Source organism: Oncorhynchus mykiss, chromosome 14, assembly GCF_057628025.1.
Source record: "Oncorhynchus mykiss isolate SJ-2025 chromosome 14, ASM5762802v1, whole genome shotgun sequence".
NCBI lineage: Eukaryota > Metazoa > Chordata > Actinopteri > Salmoniformes > Salmonidae > Oncorhynchus > Oncorhynchus mykiss.
This window is the reverse complement of record NC_143035.1, coordinates 12,913,637-12,933,282: the sequence shown is the minus strand read 5'-3', so window position 1 is coordinate 12,933,282 and position 19,646 is coordinate 12,913,637. Positions and strand designations below refer to the sequence as shown.

Below are 19,646 nucleotides of genomic sequence, written 5' to 3'. Positions count from 1 at the left end.
TAGGGGTCACGTTAACACAGAATTCTTCATTTTTCATGCAGGAAATAGCATTTCCCCCATCCCACCGAAGAGACAGTAACAGTATCTCAGATTGATATGCCAGAGGGGATGTCTGGTGGGATCACATCCTATTAGTTGTATATTGAGTTGAGTTAAACCTGCCAGTTATTTTTTCCATTTTGATCTTGATCCAACATATTGGATTGGACAGCTTAGATTGCTTATCCCAATGTTCCGTTGGTAATCTGGAGGATACATGCTTACAGAGAGTTGATGAGGTCAGATTTCTGGAAGGGGCATGCAGTCCACCTTATTTAGTCTGGTCTCTGTCATTGACATGACACAACCGAAATGTAGCGATCGTCGTCTGAAGGAGGATCGGGCCAAAACACAGCGTGGTAAGTGTTCATGATTCTTTATTAACCAAAACACTTGAACAAAATAACAAAGGGGGGAAAAAAACGAAACAGTTCTGTAAGGTGCATAAACTATACAGAAAAACAACTACCCACAAATCACAGGTGGGAAAAAAGGCTGCCTAAGTATGATTCCCAATCAGAGACAACGATAGACAGCTGCCTCTGATTGGGAACCACACTCGGCCAAAAACAAAGAAATAGAAACCATAGAAATACAGAAACTAGAATGCCCACCCTAGTCACACCCTGGCCTAACCAAAATAGAGAATAAAAGCCTCTCTATAGCCAGGGCGTAACACGAAAGAGCAATGCCTCCACTCTCCACTCTCCACAATCATTACAAACAGACTTCTGACCAATTTACGTTTCCCCATTACTTTAGTAAAATTGTATTTATTTATTTATTTATTCATTTACCACTATATACAGTGGGGCAAAAAAAGTATTTAGTCAGCCACCAATTGTGCAAGTTCTCCCACTTAAAAAGATGAGAGAGGCCTGTAATTTTCATCATAGGTACACTTCAACTATGACAGACAAAATGAGAAAAGAAAATCCAGAAAATCACATTGTAGGATTTTTTATCAATTTATTTGCAAATTATGGTGGAAAATAAGTATTTGGTCATTAACAAAAGTTTATCTCAATACTTTGTTATATACCCTTTTGTTGGCAATGACAGAAGTCAAACGTTTTCTGTAAGTCTTCACAAGGTTTTCACACACTGTTGCTGGTATTTTGGCCCATTCCTCCATGCAGATCTCCTCTAGAGCAGTGATGTTTTGGGGCTGTTGCTGGGCAACATGGACTTTCAACTCGCTCCAAAGATTTTCTATGGGGTTGAGATCTGGAGACTGGCTAGGCCACTCCAGGACCTTGAAATGCTTCTTACGAAGCCACTCCTTCGTGTTTGGGATCATTGTCATGCTGAAAGACCTAGCCACGTTTCATCTTCAATGCCCTTGCTGATAGAAGGAGGTTTTCACTCAAAATCTCACGATACATGGCCCCATTCATTCTTTCCTTTACACGGATCAGTCGTCCTGGTCCCTTTGCAGAAAAACAGCCCCAAAGCATGATGTTTCCACTCCCATGCTTCACAGTAGGTATGGTGTTCTTTGGATGCAACTCAGCATTCTTTGTCCTCCACACACGACGAGTTGAGTTTTTACAAAAAAGTCTGACCATATGACATTCTCCCAATCTACTTTTGGATCATCCAAATGCTCTCTAGCAAACTTCAGACGGGCCTGGACATGTTCTGGCTTAAGCAGGGGGACACGTCTGGCACTGCAGGAGTTGAGTCCCTGGCGGCGTAGTGTGTTACTGATGGTAGGCTTTGTTACTTTGGTCCCAGCTCTCTGCAGGTCATTCACTAGGTCCCCCCGTGTGGTTCTGGGATTTTTGCTCACCGTTCTTGTGATCATTTTGACCCCACGGGGTGAGATCTTGCGCGGAGCCCCAGATCGAGGGAGATTATCAGTGGTCTTGTATATCTTCCATTTCCTAATAATTGCTCCCACAGTTGATTTCTTCAAACCAAGCTGCTTACCTATTGCAGATTCAGTCTTCCCAGCCTGGTGCAGGTCTACAATTTTGATTCTGGTGTCCTTTGACAGCTCTTTGGTCTTGGCCATAGTGGAGTTTGGAGTCTGACTGTTTGAGGTTGTGGACAGGTATCTTTTATACTGATAACAAGTTCAAACAGGTGCCATTAATACAGGTAACGAGTGGAGGACAGAGGAGCCTCTTAAAGAAGAAGTTACACATTTTCCACCATAATTTGCAAATAAATTAATTAAAATCCTACAATGAGGGCCTCCCGGGTGGTGCAGTGGTTAAGGGCGCTGTACTGCAGCGCCAGCTGTGCCACCAGAGACTCTGGGTTCGCGCCCAGGCTCTGTCGTAACCGGCCGCGACCGGAAGGTCCGTGGGGCGACTTACAATTGGCCTAGCGTCGCCCGGGATAGGGAGGGTTTGGCCGGTAGGGAAATCCTTGTCTCATCGTGCACCAGCGACTCCAGTGGTGGGCTGGGCGCAGTGCGCGCTAACCAAGGTTGCCAGGTGCACAGTGTTTCCTCCAACACATTGGTGCGGGTGGCTTCCGGGTTAGATGGTGCTGTTTTAAGAAGCAGTGCAGCTTGGTTGGGTTGTGTATCGGAGGACGCATAACTTTCAACCTTTGTCTCTCCCGAGCCCGCACGGGAGTTGTAGCGATGAGACAAGATAGTAGCTACTAAACAATTGGATACCACAAAATTGGGGAGAAAAAGGGGTAAAAAACAAACAAACAACAACAAAAAAATCCTACAATGTGATTTTCTTGTTTTTTTTCTCATTTTGTTGATGATGAAAATTACAGGCCTCTCTCGTCTTTTTAAGTGGGAGAACTTGCACAATTGGTGGCTGACTTTTTTGCCCCACTGAATAAATCTCGCAATTATTCATTATTTTCCTATTGTCCAATTAGGACTCCAGCCTCAATATTCTAGCCAATCACTCAGCTAGTCAATGTTGTGTGGATTATGCGACACTGGCTTTGGCTCATATCATCAGAGAATGCCCTCAGGCTCAGAGTGTTGCCACAACCCTTCAGTTGACAGACTGCCAAGACACAAGCTCAGACTGGATCTTTCATCTGAGAATCAATGAAAAGCCTTTCTCTAATGTCTTTCTCTGTGTCCTGCCCTCAGTACTAGAGGTCTTCACGGTTCCAACAAGTTAGACCCGTTCCGAAATGGACCCGGGGCTCTCCCACCTGGACTCTATATGCATAAATTCCTTTTTTAAATAGAGAGACCCATTCCGAACGGACCTGAGGACAACCGGACCCGGTCCATTCAGACCTGGGAAAGGTCCACACCCAGTCAGATCATATCCAAGTGAAGGAAGCCGCAGAAAAGCCTATTTTGTTTGCTATGTTATTATCTGGAGGGAGACATACATGTCTACATACAACAGAGCCAGTGAGCCGCTATACCAGCAGGCAGGGGAGGACCTGTGCCATGTGTGTGAGTGGACTGGGGTGCAGGCTGCAGGAAGGGAGAAAGAGAATGTCACCAGCCAAGCCGAATCGCTTGCACTGATAGACAAACTTCTAGCTGATTTATATAGTTCCTGTCTTAACTGCATCAAACCGAGACAATAAGCATGTTAAGCTAGCTAGCTCGTTAGCTAAGCTAGCTGGCTAAGCTAATTGAGGCATATAGGCTACTGCGCTTTTCCCTGTCTTTCCCCAACAACGACTCGTCTCTATTCGGATAATACAGTGGCAGCCTACCTGTTGGCTCTTGGTCGTTGTAGCCTATCCTTCTCACTTTAACTTGATGACTGCTCGATGACTGCAGTGCCTCTTTGATGGTTTGTGATTGGCTGACAACAACAACAACAACAACAACAGGCTATAAGTGCCAATCTCGTGAAAAGCCTGAGCAGAAGAATAATTATATAATTCTCTCTTTCTACTGCAGCAGGCTCGTCGGGTCTGTACGGGCCCTTACTGGCAAATCAGTTATAATTACACATACACAACGAGAACGGTTACAATCAAATCAGATCCAACCTAGACTCGTGAGATCATTACGAATTCTCAGGGTCTCAGGTTATTCAGGCACAGGTGGACCTGAATATGTGTCTCTCTGTGTTCTGTCCTCAGTACTGGACTGATGTGTACCTGAGCTGGAACCCAGAGAAATACCCTGGGGTTCAGAACCTACGTTTCCCCTCCAGCCAGATCTGGACCCCTGACATCCTCCTCTACAACAGGTGAGCTGCCACATTCCTCCTCTGTTCCCATCATCCTCCACTCTCCTCCCACAACCCCCCTCTCCTCCCATCATCCTGATCTCCTGCCATGATCCTCCCCTTCTACAGATGAGCTCTCGCTTTACAAGAGGTGGAACAACCATCCCCTGTTATATGACAACTTTGTGATGCAGTCATTTATGATTGATCCTTTCTTGGGATGAATTTCGATCTGACATTGTCTATAAACCAACAGCATCGGAGCATCTGTGATCTGCCATCACCCTGCCTGGAGGGACAGAGTTTGAATAGGAAATATGTTTACAGACGTGTTTAGTGCAGAACTCCCTCAGATTGTGTGTGTGTGTGTGTGTGTGCGCACGTGTTAGCATTGAAAGGCAGTTGGGTAAGCATGTTTTTAGATGTGCACAGTGTTTGGGATACAGGTGCGGTTTGTGTCGTCTTGTCTCATCTCTCCCTTTATCACCCCCTCCTCCTGTTAGTGGCAAATTTACAGAGATTGTATCTACCCCTCTTCACTTAGCTATGTAGCATATATCCTGTTCTATTATATTATATTATGTTATATTCTATTATGTTCTATTCTATTCTATCCTGTTCTATTATATTATATTATATTATATATGTTATATTCTATTATGTTCTATTCTATCCTGTTCTATTCTATCATATATTCTTCATATAAAATGAACATGCTTCTAGTAGTTTTGGTGTGCGTACATTTATGACACTAAATGTTAAATGATGGTTAGGGTCATTGGTTTGGGTCATTTTGAAGTAAACATCACAGATGTTGATGAATTTCACCATGAGAGCAGGGTTAACCTTGTAGACCTTCTAATATCATGGTGCTGCAAAATATAATCAGTTTTATAGCAGTGCTGCTGAGGTTTAGCTGCCCCAAAGGGAACCTTACATTTACAGTCTCCTGCAATGATATGCACCATTGACACGGACACACGCACGGCTAAACACAGTACTTTGAGACTCACACACACTGCACCCTCACATGGCATGCACACACACACACATACACACACACACACACACCAAAGCACCAGACTTTAATGACACACACACCATTAAACCGTTCGTCATGAATGTGCAACCAATAACATGCTGGTCTGGCAGCAGTGTATATAGCTGAGGCACCCAGGCTCATCAGTATGCTTCATAGATGAGAGAACGTAAATATTCATTTATTCAATTCTATTGTAATTTAATGGGAGGGGATTGACTCAGTTTAATACATCATTAGTGTCTTGATCTAAAAAGACCATTTCATTATTGAATGCTTTATAAGTACACACAAAAGAAGGATCAACAACATGTGACAGATTATGCATTGTTTTTCTGCATTCTATTTCATTCGTTCTACCTCTGATCCTGTCACATCTCAGACTGCCTGGTATTCAGCCGCCGAGGGACGTTGAACACGTCTGATTTCTGTTTGTTTGCGACTCAACGCATAGCAGGATTAGATTATAAAACATTGTTGATTGCATTGGTAAACTGTCGGCAGCATTGAGTTAGCTGTGAATGAATCCTGAATAGCAACATGTGTTTCCTAAAGAATATATGCTGAATATAATAGCATGGGGGTGTGAAATGCTGTACATTACTGTATGATACAAAAACAACTCAAACATGACACATACACACCACCTTTCAAAAGTTTGGGGTCACTTAGAAATGGCCTTGTTTTTGAAAGAAAAGCAAATTTGTTGCCCATTAAAATAACATCAACTTGATCAGAAATACAGTGTAGACATTGTTAATGTTGTAAATGACTATTGTAGCTGGAAACGGCTGCTTTTTAATGGAATATCTTCATATGCGTACAGAGGCCCATTATCAGCAACCATCACTCCTGTGTTCCAATGGCATGTTGTGTTAGCTAATCCAAGTTTATTATTTTAAAAGGCTAATTGATCATTAGAAATCCCGTTTGAAATTATGTTATCAAAGCTGAAAACTGTTGTTTTTATTAAAGAAGCAATAAAACTGTCCATCTTTAGACTAGTTGAGTATCTGGAGCATCAGCATTTGTGGGTTCGATTACAGGCTCAAAATGGCCAGAAACAAAAAACTTTCTTCTGAAACTCGTCAGTCTACTCTTGTTCTGAGAAATGAAGGCTATTCCATGCAATAAATTGCCAAGAAATACAACTCTGTGTACTACTCCCTTCACAAAGGAGCAAACTGGCTCTAACCAGAATAGAAAGAGGAGTTGGAGGCCCCGGTACACAACTGAGCAAAAGGACAAGTACATTAGCGTCTAGTTTGAGGAAGTAAATGTTTTTATTGTTGTGCTGACCAATCAGACCATGGACATCCGGGTGACAGAACATAGGATAGCACAGTACAGATCAGAATAATACACTAGCAATCAACTATAGGGTACGTATAGCCCAGACATACTATTACACAGTTACACGACAGGACATTGAGCAGCGCTGCCTATTACAATCATATATCAGGGGTGTGTGTTGACAAATTGCCATCCTAATCTGGTGTGGCTGTGTGTACACGTCTCCCATCTGTCCAGATATCATATTAAACAGACAGGCAGCCATTCACTGAGCAGGCGCGTGCTCGCGTGCTTGGCGCGTACCAAGTAGACCCACTAGACCAAGTAGACCCAGTAGACCCACTAGACCAAGTAGACCCACTAGAGCCAGTAGACCCTCTAGACCCTCCAGACCCAGTAGACCCAATAGACCAAGTAGACCCACTAGACCCAGTAGACCCTCTAGACCAAGTAGACCCACTAGACCCAGTAGATCCAGTAGACCCACTAGACAAAGTAGACCCTCCAGACCCAGTAGACCCACTAGACCAAGTAGACCCACTAGACCCTCTAGACCAAGTAGACCCACTAGACCAAGTAGACCCACTAAACCCACTAGACAAAGTAGACCCTCTAGACCCACTACACCAAGTAGACCCTCTAGACCCACTAGACCAAGTAGACCCTCTAAACCCACTAGATCCAGTAGACCCACTAGATCCAGTAGACCCACTAGACCCAGTTGAACCTCTAGACCCACTAGACCAAGTAGACCCACAAGACCAAGTAGACCCACTAGACCCAGTAGACCCTCTAGACCCACTAGACCAAGGAGACCCACTAGACCCACTCGATGCAGTAGACCAATGAAACCCACTAGACCCAGTAGACCCTCTAGACTAAGTAGATCCACTAGACCCACTAGATCCAGTAGACCCAGTAGACCCTCTAAACCCACTACAACAAGTAGACATTCTAGACCCACTAGACCTAGTAAACCCACTAGATCCAGTAGACCAAGTAGACCCACTAGATCCAGTAGACCCAGTAGACCCTCTAGACCCACAAGAACCACTAGAACAAGTAGACATTCTAGACCCACTAGATCAAGTAGACCCACTAGAACCACTAGACCAAGTAAACCCACTAGATCCACTAGATCCAGTAGACGTAGACCCACTAGATCCACTAGACCCTCTAGACCCAGTAGACCAAGTAAACCCACTAGATCCAGTAGACCCACTAGATCCAGTAGACCCACTAGACCCAGTTGAACCTCTAGACCCACTAGACCAAGTAGACCCACAAGACCAAGTAGACCCACTAGACCCAGTAGACCCTCTAGACCCACTAGACCAAGGAGACCCACTAGACCCACTCGATGCAGTAGACCAATGAAACCCACTAGACCCAGTAGACCCTCTAGACCAAGTAGATCCACTAGACCCACTAGATCCAGTAGACCCAGTAGACCCTCTAAACCCACTACAACAAGTAGACATTCTAGACCCACTAGACCTAGTAAACCCACTAGATCCAGTAGACCAAGTAGACCCACTAGATCCAGTACACCCAGTAGACCCTCTAGACCCACAAGAACCACTAGAACAAGTAGACATTCTAGACCCACTAGATCAAGTAGACCCACTAGAACCACTAGACCAAGTAAACCCACTAGATCCACTAGATCCAGTAGACGTAGACCCACTAGATCCACTAGACCCTCTAGACCCAGTAGACCAAGTAAACCCACTAGATCCAGTAGACCCAGTAGACCCTTTAGACCCACTAGACCCACTAGAACAAGTAGACCCACTAGACCCACAATACCTAGTAGACCCACTAGACCAAGTAGACCCACTAGATCCAGTAGACCCACTAGACCCAGTAGACCCTCTAGACCCACTAGACCAAGTAGACCCACTAGACCCACTAGATCCACTAGACCCAGTAGACCAAGTAAACCCACTAGATCCAGTAGACCCAGTAGACCCTTTAGACCCACTAGACCCACTAGAACAAGTAGACCCACTAGACCCACAATACCTAGTAGACCCACTAGACCAAGTAGACCCACTAGACCCACTAGATCCAGTAGACCCAGTAGACCCTCTAGACCCACTAGACCAGGGGTGTCAAAGTCAAATGGACGGAGGGCCAAATAAAAAAATCAGCTACAAGACGAGGGCCGGACTGTTCGAATGTTCATTGAAAAATTTTTAAATGACGCATATAGTCTAGTGAACCTAATTGAACCTACTGAAAACCTAACAAATATATTACAATATGATCAGATAAATAAAGCAATATTTTCTTATGGCTCTGTCAGTAATCTTTAATTTTCAACAGACACAAAAGACAAATTTCCTTTATATAAATATCCCCATAACATGAACATTAAATGAAAGAAACCGGTATTCAAGGCACCATCAGTAGACTATATTTTCTATTTTAGCAAAAGTGGGCTAAATTTACTTCAAAGAAAAAACAATAATAGCAATTTTCTATCATCCACTCAACTGAAATATTTTTAAAATATAATTGGATTGAAATACAAAAAAATAAAGTGCAAAAATCTATTAATCAAAAACAACACTTTGTTTAAGGAGAAGTAACATGCAGTGAAAACAAATATTAAATTTTAACTTTTAAACTTGAACTGAGTAAAAACTCTAAATATGTGATTGCACAGTAATGTTCACTTGTTTGAGGTTGAGGGTGATACTTGGTGGTGTCCCATCTTTTCCACAAGTTCATCAATGTTCGGGGTAAGGCTCTGAGCTGAAGAAATCCTCAGAATTGAGTGGAGGTGTTCAGCAGTAAGTCGACTTCTGTGTGATGTTTTGTTCAGGTTCATCAAAGAAAACAGTTGTTCACACAGGTATGTGCTGCCAAACATAGACAACGTTTGAGCAGCCTGGATGCGCAGCTGGGGCATTGTGCCGGGGAGGAAACGGGCGAACTCCGCAGCACCCACTGCCGCATATTTTGCCCTCAGTGCATCATTGCATTGGAGGTCAATCAACTCCATTTGGAGGTTTGGTGGTGAGCTTTCCACGTCAACAGCAAATGGGTTACCGAGCAGTTCCAACCTGCTTTTTTGTGCTTCAAAGTCAGCAAATCGGCGTCGAAAGTCAGCGGCAAGCATACCTATTTTATCAGCCAACTGTGTGCTCGGGAACGCACTGGTAGAGAGCTTCTCTTTCATGGTCTGGCAGCTGGGAAAGTGGCTCAAATTTTCTTTCCGCATCTGCGTCTCCCACAGAGTCAGTTTGGTTTTAAATGCCTTCACTGTACTGTACATATCAGAGATGACACGATCCCGACCCTGCAGCTGCAAGTTTATTGCATTCAGATGACTCGTAATGTCACACAGAAAAGCCATTTCACACAGAAACATTTCGTCTCGGAGTTGTGTTGTGTCTTTCCCTTTGCTGTCCAAGAACAGACAAATCTCCTCACGAAGCTCGAAACATCTTTGAAGCACCTTTCCCTGGCTTAGCCATCGCACCTCTGTGTGATAAGGCAAATCACCATGCTCCGTTTCTAACTCCGTCAGAAATGCCTTGAACTGGCGGTGATTCAAACCTTTGGCTCTGATAAAGTTAACTGTGCGCGTGATGATGCTCATTACATGCTCCATTTTCAAGGCTTTACCGCACAACGCTTCCTGGTGTATGATACAATGATAAGCTGTCAGCTCACCTGTCGCGTTTTCCTCTTGCATCTTTTCCCGTATCTTCGCCACCAGTCCGCTCCTGTGTCCACACATCGCAGGTGCTCCGTCGGTTGTCAAACCCACGAGTTTTTCCCAAGGCAGCTCCATCTCATTTACACATCTTGACACCTCTTCATACAAATCATGCCCCGTAGTTGTGCCATGCATAGGACGTAAAGCCAAAAACTCCTCTGTCACGCTTAGGTTGGAGTCCACTCCGCGGATGAAAATTGACAACTGGGCAATGTCAGAAATGTCGGTGCTCTCATCCACAGCCAAGGAATATGCAATAAAATCTTTTCCCTTTTTCACAAGCTGCTCTTTTAGATTGATGGACAACTGGTCTACTCTCTCGGCAATGGTGTTTCTGCTCAGACTCACATTTAAAAAGAGTTGCCTTTTTTCTGGGCAAACTTCGTCACAAACTTTAATCATGCAGTTTTTGATGAAATCCCCCTCCGTAAATGGCCGGGCTGATTTAGCGATCTCTTCTGCCAAAATAAAACTGGCCTTGACAGCAGCCTGGCCTTGTGATTTGGCTTTTTTGAACAGAGCCTGTCGAGATTTGAGGCCTCGTTTTAATTCCTCTGCCTTTTGTAGCCTTTGTTCCATGTCCATATTCTTGTTTTTGTCCGCGTGTTTCGTTTCATAATGTCGTCTCAGATTATACTCTTTCAGTACCGCCACACTTTCTCCACACAGAAGACACACAGGTTTTCCAGCTACCTTCGTGAACATATACTCCGACTCCCACCTTGTTTGAAACCCCCGGTTCTCAGTATCCACCTTCCGTTTTGCCATTTTTGATGGGTATCTGAAAGTTAATTTTACTGTGATGCTGACGACTGCTGTGCCAATAAATATTGAAATGAAGCAGCCTACTGCTCGGTGCGTCACCTTTGCATTGTGGGAAATGTAGTATTGGTGCGTGTAAAAGATCTGCGGGCTGCCGGCTTGCTGCGGGCCGGTTCTAATAATAAATCAAGATCATCCCAGGGGCCGTAAAAAACCTTCTTGCGGGCCGGATGTGGCCCGCGGGCCTTGACTCTGACATATGTGCACTAGACCAAGTAGACCCAGTAGACCCTCTAGACCCACTAGACCAAGTAGACCCACTAGACCCACTAGACCCAGTAGACCCTCTAGACCCACTAGACCAAGTAGACCCACTAGACCCTCTAGACCCACTAGACCAAGTAGACCCAGTAGACCCGCTAGAACCAGTAGACCCACTAGACCAAGTAGACCCACTAGACCCACTAAACCAAGTAGACCCTCTAGACCCTCTAGATCCACTAGACCAAGTAGACCCACTAGAACCACTAGACCAAGTAGACCCACTAGACCCAGTAGATCATATCATGTCCTTATTAGCTCCATTGTGTCACAATGCTTGATCTAACCGGAACATATCCCTCTCCTCTCCGGTTTAATCTCTTTATCTATCATCATCCAGAGTGTTCTCTTGGTCCTAAAGGGAGGGAGGCGTGGAGGTAAGGAGGGGTTGAGGGAGGGAGGCGTGGAGGTAAGGAGGGGTTGAGGGAGGGAGGCGTGGAGGTAAGGAGGGGTGGAGGGAGGGAGGAAGATTGTTAGGGCTCACCATTCACGACTCACAGTGCACAAACACATCGGCAATCACTCCAATGTAAACTCTCTGTCTGATGACATCTTCAGACATCTCCTGTGTGTGTGTGGGCGTGCGTGCATGCGCACGTGTGTGCGCGCGCGCGCGTGTGTGTGTGTGTGTGTGAACATTGGCGAGGAACGTCACCAATGAGAATTATACTGAGAGGGTTTCTGTGGATCTCCCGCATACACTGGTCAGGTTTCATCTCATGATCTGACAGAGTGTGTGTTTGTGTGTGTGTGTGTGGTTGTGTGTGTTAGCACAGGGCAGGTTGTCTGACTGTTTTTAACTCTTTAACTCAGGCTTTAGTTGACCTCAAAGAGTATATATTTGTTTTACCATAGAAACGTGTGTTTGCACCCCAGTGTAACAGACGTTTGCAGGCACAGCAGGCAAGCAGCTGAGAGATGAAGGACGACAGGGGTTTGTTTATTCCCTGTCTGTCACTGCATGTCTAACATCTCATGACATTATCAGCTCACCTGGGCATCACCTGTCTGGCCCTGTGCTGGTTGGTCGGTCCACAGCTAGCCATGCATAGCGCTTCACTGAACATTACTGAACATTACTGTGACAGGTTGAGCTGAGGCATCAGAGAGATGCACGCACACACCCGCACACAGTAGAAAACAGTATCTGATATGCAAAACACACACTCACACGGCCCCACACCACCCGTTGCTCTAGAGCGGCTTGTCTTTTATCATGCTATCTATAAACAGGTAAAATGACCCATTTGCTCTCTCTTTCTCTCTCTCTCTCTCTCTCTCTCTCTCTCTCTCTCTCTCTCTCTCTCTCTCGCTCTCGCACGCTCTCTCGCTCTCTCGCACGCTCTCTCGCACGCTCTCTCGCTCTCTCGCACGCTCTCTCGCACGCTCTCTCGCTCTCTCGCACTCTCTCTCACGCTCTCTCACGCTCTCTCTCTCACGCTCTCTCTCTCACGCTCTCTCTCACGCTCTCTCTCTCTCACGTGCTCTCAGTTCAGCTCAAAGGGCTTTATTGACATTAACATTGCCAAAGCAAGTGAAGTGAATAATAAACAATCAATATTAACAGTAAACATTACACTCATAGAAGTTCCAAAAGAATAAAGACATTTCCAATGTCATAGTATGTCTATATACAGTGTTGTAACGATGTGCAAATGGTTAAAGTTCAAAAGAGAAAATTAATAAACATATGGGTTGTATTTACGATGGTGTTTGTTCTTCACTGGTTTCCCTTTTCTTGTGGCAACAGGTCACAAATCTTGCTGCTGTGATTGAACACTGTGGTATTTCACCCAGTAGATATGGGAGTTTATCAAAATTGGGTTTGTTTTCAAATTCTTTGTGGGTCTGTGTAATCTGAGGGAAATAGGTGTCTCTAATATGGTCATACATTTGGCAGGAGGTTAGGAAGTGCCGCTCAGTTTCAACTCGTTTTGTGGGCAGTGGGCACATAGCCTGTCTTCTCTTGAGAGCCTGTCTGCCTTCAGCAGCCTTTCTCAATCGCTAGGCTATGCTCACTGAGTCTGTACATAGTCAAAGCTTTTCTTAAGTTTGGGTGAGTCACAGTGGTCAGGTATTCTGCCCCTGTGTACTCTCTGTTTAGCGCCAAATAGCATTCTGATTTGCTCTGTTTTTTTTGTGAATTCTTTCCTATGTGTCAAGTAATTATCTTTTTGTTTTCTCATGATTTGGTTCTGTCTAATTGTGTTGCTGTCCTGGGGCTCTGTGGGGTGTGTTTGTGTTTGTGAACAGAGCCCCGGGACCAGCTTGCATAGGGATCTCTCTGTAGGTGATGGCTTTGTTATGGAAGGTTTGGAAATCGCTTCCTTTTAGGTGGTTGCAGAATTTAACGTATCTTTTCTGGATTTTGATTATTAGCGTGTATCAGCCTAATTCTGCTCTGCATGCATTATTTGGTGTTTTATGTTGTCCCATTTTGTGAATTTTGGTTGGTGAGCTGACCCAGACCTCACCCAACCTTAAAGGGAAATGGGTTCTATAACTGATTCGTATTTTTAGCCAGATTCTAATTGATCTGTCAAATCTGTCAAAATGTTTCTTTTGATGGCATAGAAGGCCCTTCTTGCATAGTTTCTCAGATCGTTCACAGCTTTGTGAAAGTTACCTGTGGCGCTGATGTTTAGGCCAAGTTATGTATAGTTTTTTGTGTGCTCTAGGGCAACGGTGTCTAGATGGAATTTGTATTTGTGGTCCTGGCGACTGGACCTTTTTGGGAACACCATTATTTTGGTCTCACTAAGATTTACTGTCAGGGCCCAGGTGCAGAAGATATAGGTGCTGCTGTAGGCCCTTCTTCGTTGGTGACAGAAGCACCAGATCATCAGTAAACAGTAGACATTTGACTTCAGATTCTCTCTCTCTCTCTCTCTCTCTCTCTCTCTCTCTCTCTCTCTCAATCTCTCTCTCAATCTCTCTCTCTTGCGTTTTCTTTCTCCTTTAAACACAATATATATCCTTGTATTCTCTGATGTGTATAATTAATGCATCACTTCTGCAATGCATCTGCACTTGTCTGGCTCTTTACAGTCAGTAAAGTGTAGCAACACGTCCACTAAGATTGACATATAACCAAATTCCATCCTATTATTGACATTGAACTAAATAGTATCAGATAAATACATTTGTCCGTCTACATATTGACATGGATGTATTGAGAAGTTGTTAAAGATGTTTATCTCTCTTTCTCTCTACCTCTACCTTTCTCTACCTCCCTCTCCCTTTAGTGCTGATGAAAGGTTTGACGCTACCTTCCACACTAACGTGCTGGTGAATGCGTCCGGTTACTGCCAGTACATACCGCCGGGCATCCTGAAGAGTACCTGCTATATTGACGTGCGCTGGTTCCCCTTCGACGTCCAGAAGTGTGACCTGAAGTTTGGCTCTTGGACCCATAACGGCTGGCTGCTGGACCTCCAGATGCTGGACGTGGACACGTCTACCTACATACCCAACGGGGAGTGGGACCTCGTGGGTACGATTTGGTTCATCTCCCTCCTCTCTCTGTCTCTCTGTCTCCCTCTCTCTCTCTCTCTCTCTCGGTCTCGGTCTCGGTCTCTCTCTCTCTCCCTGTCTCTCTCTCTGTCTCTCTCTCTCTCCCTGTCTCTCTCTCTCTCTCTCTGTCTCTCTCTCTCTCTCTCTCTCTCTCTTTCTCTCTCTGTCTCTCTCTCTCTCTCTCTCTCTCTCTCAACTGTCTCAATTCTATTTGCATTATTGGCATGACGTAACAATGTACACATTGCCAAAGCTTACTTTGGATATTTACAATATTAAAATAATAAGAATCAAAATTGTCAACGGGACAACAGTAACAACAATAACCAAGGGTCAAAATAACCATACATTGAACAATAACAATAAGCATACAGTAGAGGACATGTGCAGGTTGATTGGTCTGTCAGACACTGTCCCTCATCTTATGGCAGGCAGTAATATAGTGTGCTGCCAACCCACAGCTCTCTGCGTCCTCCACCAACAGGAGGGGTAGCCTATTCCTATCAGAGAGGTATTTGAAACCTTGAATAAGGGTTTCAAATTTGGGGAAATTACACTCTCTAATTGTTTTATATTTTTGACATTTTGTCAGGAAATGCAGCTCTGTCTCAGGTTCTGCTGTTGTGCAGTGTTGCACAGCCTTTCCTCTACAGGGAGCCAGGTTTTCCTGTGTCTACCCTTCTTAATGGCAAGGCTGTGCTCACTGAGCCTGTACTTTGTCAAGGTCTTTCTAAGGTTTTGATCAGTAACCATGGTAAAATAGTTAGCCACGGTGTGCTGTCGATTTAGGGCCAGATAGCACTGCATTTTTCTTGTGCTTGTGTTTCTCTCTTTCTCTATCTCTCTGTCTCTCTGTCTCTCTGTCTCTCTGTTTCTCTGTCTCTCTGTGTCTCTATCTCTCTATCTCTATGTCTCTCTGTCTCTCTCTCTCTCTGTCTCTATGTCTATCTCTCTGTCTCTCTGTCTCTTTCTCTACTCTGTCTCTCTGTCTCTCTATCCCTCTGTCTCTGTCTCTTTCTCTACTCTGTCTCTGTCTCTCTATCTCTATGTCTCTCTCTCTCTCTGTCTCTATGTCTATCTCTCTGTCTCTCTCTCTACTCTGTCTCTCGATCTCTCTGTCTCTCTGTGTCTCTGTCTCTCTATCTGTCTCTCTATCCCTCTGTCTCTCTGTCTCTTTCTCTACTCTGTCTCTCTGTGTCTCTGTCTCTCTATCCCTCTGTCTCTGTCTCTTTATCTCTCTGTCTCTTTCTCTACTCTGTCTCTGTCTCTCTATCTCTCTGTCTCTTTCTCTACTCTGTCTCTGTGTCTCTGTCTCTCTGTGTCTCTCTATCTCTCTGTCTCTCTATCTCTGTGTTTCTGTCTCTCTATCTCTCTGTCTCTCTGTCTCTTTCTCTACTCTGTCTCTCTATCTCTCTTGTCTCTCTGTGTCTCTCTGTCTCTTTCTCTACTCGGTCTCTGTCTCTTTATCTCTCTGTCTCTCTATCTCTCTGTGTTTCTGTCTCTCTATCTCTGTCTCTGTCTCTATCTCTCTTTCTTGGTCTCTGTCTCTCTCTGTCTCTCGGGCTCTGTCTCTCTATCTCTCTGACTCTCTATCTCTCTGTCTCTCTGTCTCGTTCTCTACTCTGTCTCTCTTTCTCTCTGTTTCTCTGTCTCTTTCTCTACTCTGTCTCTCTATCTCTCTGTCTCTCTGTCTCTTTCTCTACTCTGTCTCTCTGTCTCTTTCTCTACTCTGACTCTATCTCTCTGTCTCTCTGTCTCTTTCTCTGTCTCTTTATCTCTCTGTCTCTCTATCTCTCTGTGTTTCTGTCTCTCTATCTCTGTCTCTGTCTCTATCTCTCTTTCTCGGTCTCTGTCTCTCTCTGTCTCTCGGGCTCTGTCTCTCTATCTCTCTGACTCTCTATCTCTCTGTCTCTCTGTCTCTTTCTCTACTCTGTCTCTCTTTCTCTCTGTCTCTCTGTCTCTTTCTCTACTCTGTCTCTCTATCTCTCTGTCTCTCTGTCTCTTTCTCTACTCTGTCTCTCTGTCTCTTTCTCTTTAGGGCCAGATAGCACTTTATTTAGGGCCAGATAGCACTGCATTTTTCTTGTGCTTGTGTTTCTCTCTTTCTCTATCTCTCTGTCTCTCTATCTCTCTGTCTCTCTGTTTCTCTGTCTCTCTGTGTCTCTATCTCTCTATCTCTATGTCTCTCTCTATGTCTATCTCTCTGTCTCTCTGTCTCTTTCTCTACTCTGTCTCTCTGTCTCTCTGTGTCTGTCTCTCTATCCCTCTGTCTCTCTGTCTCTTTCTCTACTCTGTCTCTCTGTGTCTCTGTCTCTCTATCCCTCTGTCTCTGTCTCTTTATCTCTCTGTGTCTCTATCTCTCTATCTCTATGTCTCTCTGTCTCTCTCTCTCTCTGTCTCTGTCTATCTCTCTGTCTCTCTGTCTCTTTCTCTACTCTGTCTCTCTGTCTCTCTATCCCTCTGTCTCTGTCTCTTTCTCTACTCTGTCTCTGTCTCTCTATCTCTCTGTCTCTCTCTCTCTCTGTCTCTATGTCTATCTCTCTGTCTCTCTCTCTACTCTGTCTCTCGATCTCTCTGTCTCTCTGTGTCTCTGTCTCTCTATCTGTCTCTCTATCCCTCTGTCTCTCTGTCTCTTTCTCTACTCTGTCTCTCTGTGTCTCTGTCTCTCTATCCCTCTGTCTCTGTCTCTTTATCTCTCTGTCTCTTTCTCTACTCTGTCTCTGTCTCTCTATCTCTCTGTCTCTTTCTCTACTCTGTCTCTGTGTCTCTGTCTCTCTGTGTCTCTCTATCTCTCTGTCTCTCTATCTCTGTGTTTCTGTCTCTCTATCTCTCTGTCTCTCTGTCTCTTTCTCTACTCTGTCTCTCTATCTCTCTTGTCTCTCTGTGTCTCTCTGTCTCTTTCTCTACTCGGTCTCTGTCTCTTTATCTCTCTGTCTCTCTATCTCTCTGTGTTTCTGTCTCTCTATCTCTGTCTCTATCTCTCTTTCTTGGTCTCTGTCTCTCTCTGTCTCTCGGGCTCTGTCTCTCTATCTCTCTGACTCTCTATCTCTCTGTCTCTCTGTCTCGTTCTCTACTCTGTCTCTCTTTCTCTCTGTTTCTCTGTCTCTTTCTCTACTCTGTCTCTCTATCTCTCTGTCTCTCTGTCTCTTTCTCTACTCTGTCTCTCTGTCTCTTTCTCTACTCTGACTCTATCTCTCTGTCTCTCTGTCTCTTTCTCTGTCTCTTTATCTCTCTGTCTCTCTATCTCTCTGTGTTTCTGTCTCTCTATCTCTGTCTCTGTCTCTATCTCTCTTTCTCGGTCTCTGTCTCTCTCTGTCTCTCGGGCTCTGTCTCTCTATCTCTCTGACTCTCTATCTCTCTGTCTCTCTGTCTCTTTCTCTACTCTGTCTCTCTTTCTCTCTGTCTCTCTGTCTCTTTCTCTACTCTGTCTCTCTATCTCTCTGTCTCTCTGTCTCTTTCTCTACTCTGTCTCTCTGTCTCTTTCTCTTTAGGGCCAGATAGCACTTTATTTAGGGCCAGATAGCACTGCATTTTTCTTGTGCTTGTGTTTCTCTCTTTCTCTATCTCTCTGTCTCTCTATCTCTCTGTCTCTCTGTTTCTCTGTCTCTCTGTGTCTCTATCTCTCTATCTCTATGTCTCTCTCTATGTCTATCTCTCTGTCTCTCTGTCTCTTTCTCTACTCTGTCTCTCTGTCTCTCTGTGTCTGTCTCTCTATCCCTCTGTCTCTCTGTCTCTTTCTCTACTCTGTCTCTCTGTGTCTCTGTCTCTCTATCCCTCTGTCTCTGTCTCTTTATCTCTCTGTCTCTTTCTCTACTCTGTCTCTGTGTCTCTGTCTCTCTGTGTCTCTCTATCTCTCTGTCTCTCTATCTCTGTGTTTCTGTCTCTCTATCTCTCTGTCTCTTTCTCTACTCGGTCTCTGTCTCTTTATCTCTCTATCTCTCTGTCTCTCTATCTCTGTGTTTCTGTCTCTCTATCTCTCTGTCTCTCTGTCTCTTTCTCTACTCTGTCTCTCTATCTCTCTTGTCTCTCTGTGTCTCTCTGTCTCTTTCTCTACTCGGTCTCTGTCTCTCTATCTCTCTATCTCTCTGTGTTTCTGTCTCTCTATCTCTGTCTCTGTCTCTATCTCTCTTTCTCGGTCTCTGTCTCTCTGTCTCTCGGGCTCTGTCTCTCTATCTCTCTGACTCTCTATCTCTCTGTCTCTCTGTCTCTTTCTCTACTCTATCTCTCTGTCTCTCTGTCTCTGTCTCTCTTTCTCTCTGTCTCTTTCTCTACTCTGTCTCTCTATCTCTCTGTCTCTCTGTCTCTTTCTCTACTCTGTCTCTCTGTCTCTCTGTCTCTTTCTCTACTCTGTCTCTCTATCTCTCTGTCTCTCTATCTCTCTGTCTCTCTGTGTCGCTGTCTCTCTATCTCTCTGTCTCTCTCTACTCTGTCTCTTTCTCTATTCTCTCTCTTTCTCTACTCTGTCTCTGTATCAGCATGTGTATCCATGTCTCTATCTCTACAGAGGTGGGTGGGAATGGTGTTGTGGGGGTGTCACCCCAGCCAGTTATGACCCAGTGACCCACCTGGGCCATTGGAGGGTGTCTGGGGGGGGTGTCTGGGTATGGGGGGTGTCATACTATATTTCATGTTCACTCCACACTGCCAGAGGGGGCATGTTACTTGATCAACTCTACACAGTGAGAGGAACAAGTGTTTGAGAGTTTGTAGATCTCCGGCGTGTGTAAGACCGTCTTTTGAAGTGTGTGGTTCCTACTCGTGTGTGTATGTCAAAGAACATGTGAACAGGTCATCATTGAATCAATGTAAATGCATTAACAGTGTT

At 44.7% G+C, this 19,646-nt stretch overlaps 1 protein-coding gene across 1 annotated transcript in view; it reads left to right on the top strand.

Annotated features, from left to right (window-relative positions):
• LOC110488815 (neuronal acetylcholine receptor subunit alpha-7-like) overlaps window positions 1-19,646 on the top strand; it is a 78,903-nt gene that overhangs the window by 49,634 nt on the left and 9,623 nt on the right. Inside the window, exons 4-5 of the mRNA XM_036942961.2 lie at window positions 4,075-4,184; window positions 14,554-14,801. Of these exons, the coding sequence (XP_036798856.2) occupies window positions 4,075-4,184; window positions 14,554-14,801 (358 nt within the window). The remainder of the gene's footprint in view (window positions 1-4,074; window positions 4,185-14,553; window positions 14,802-19,646) is intronic.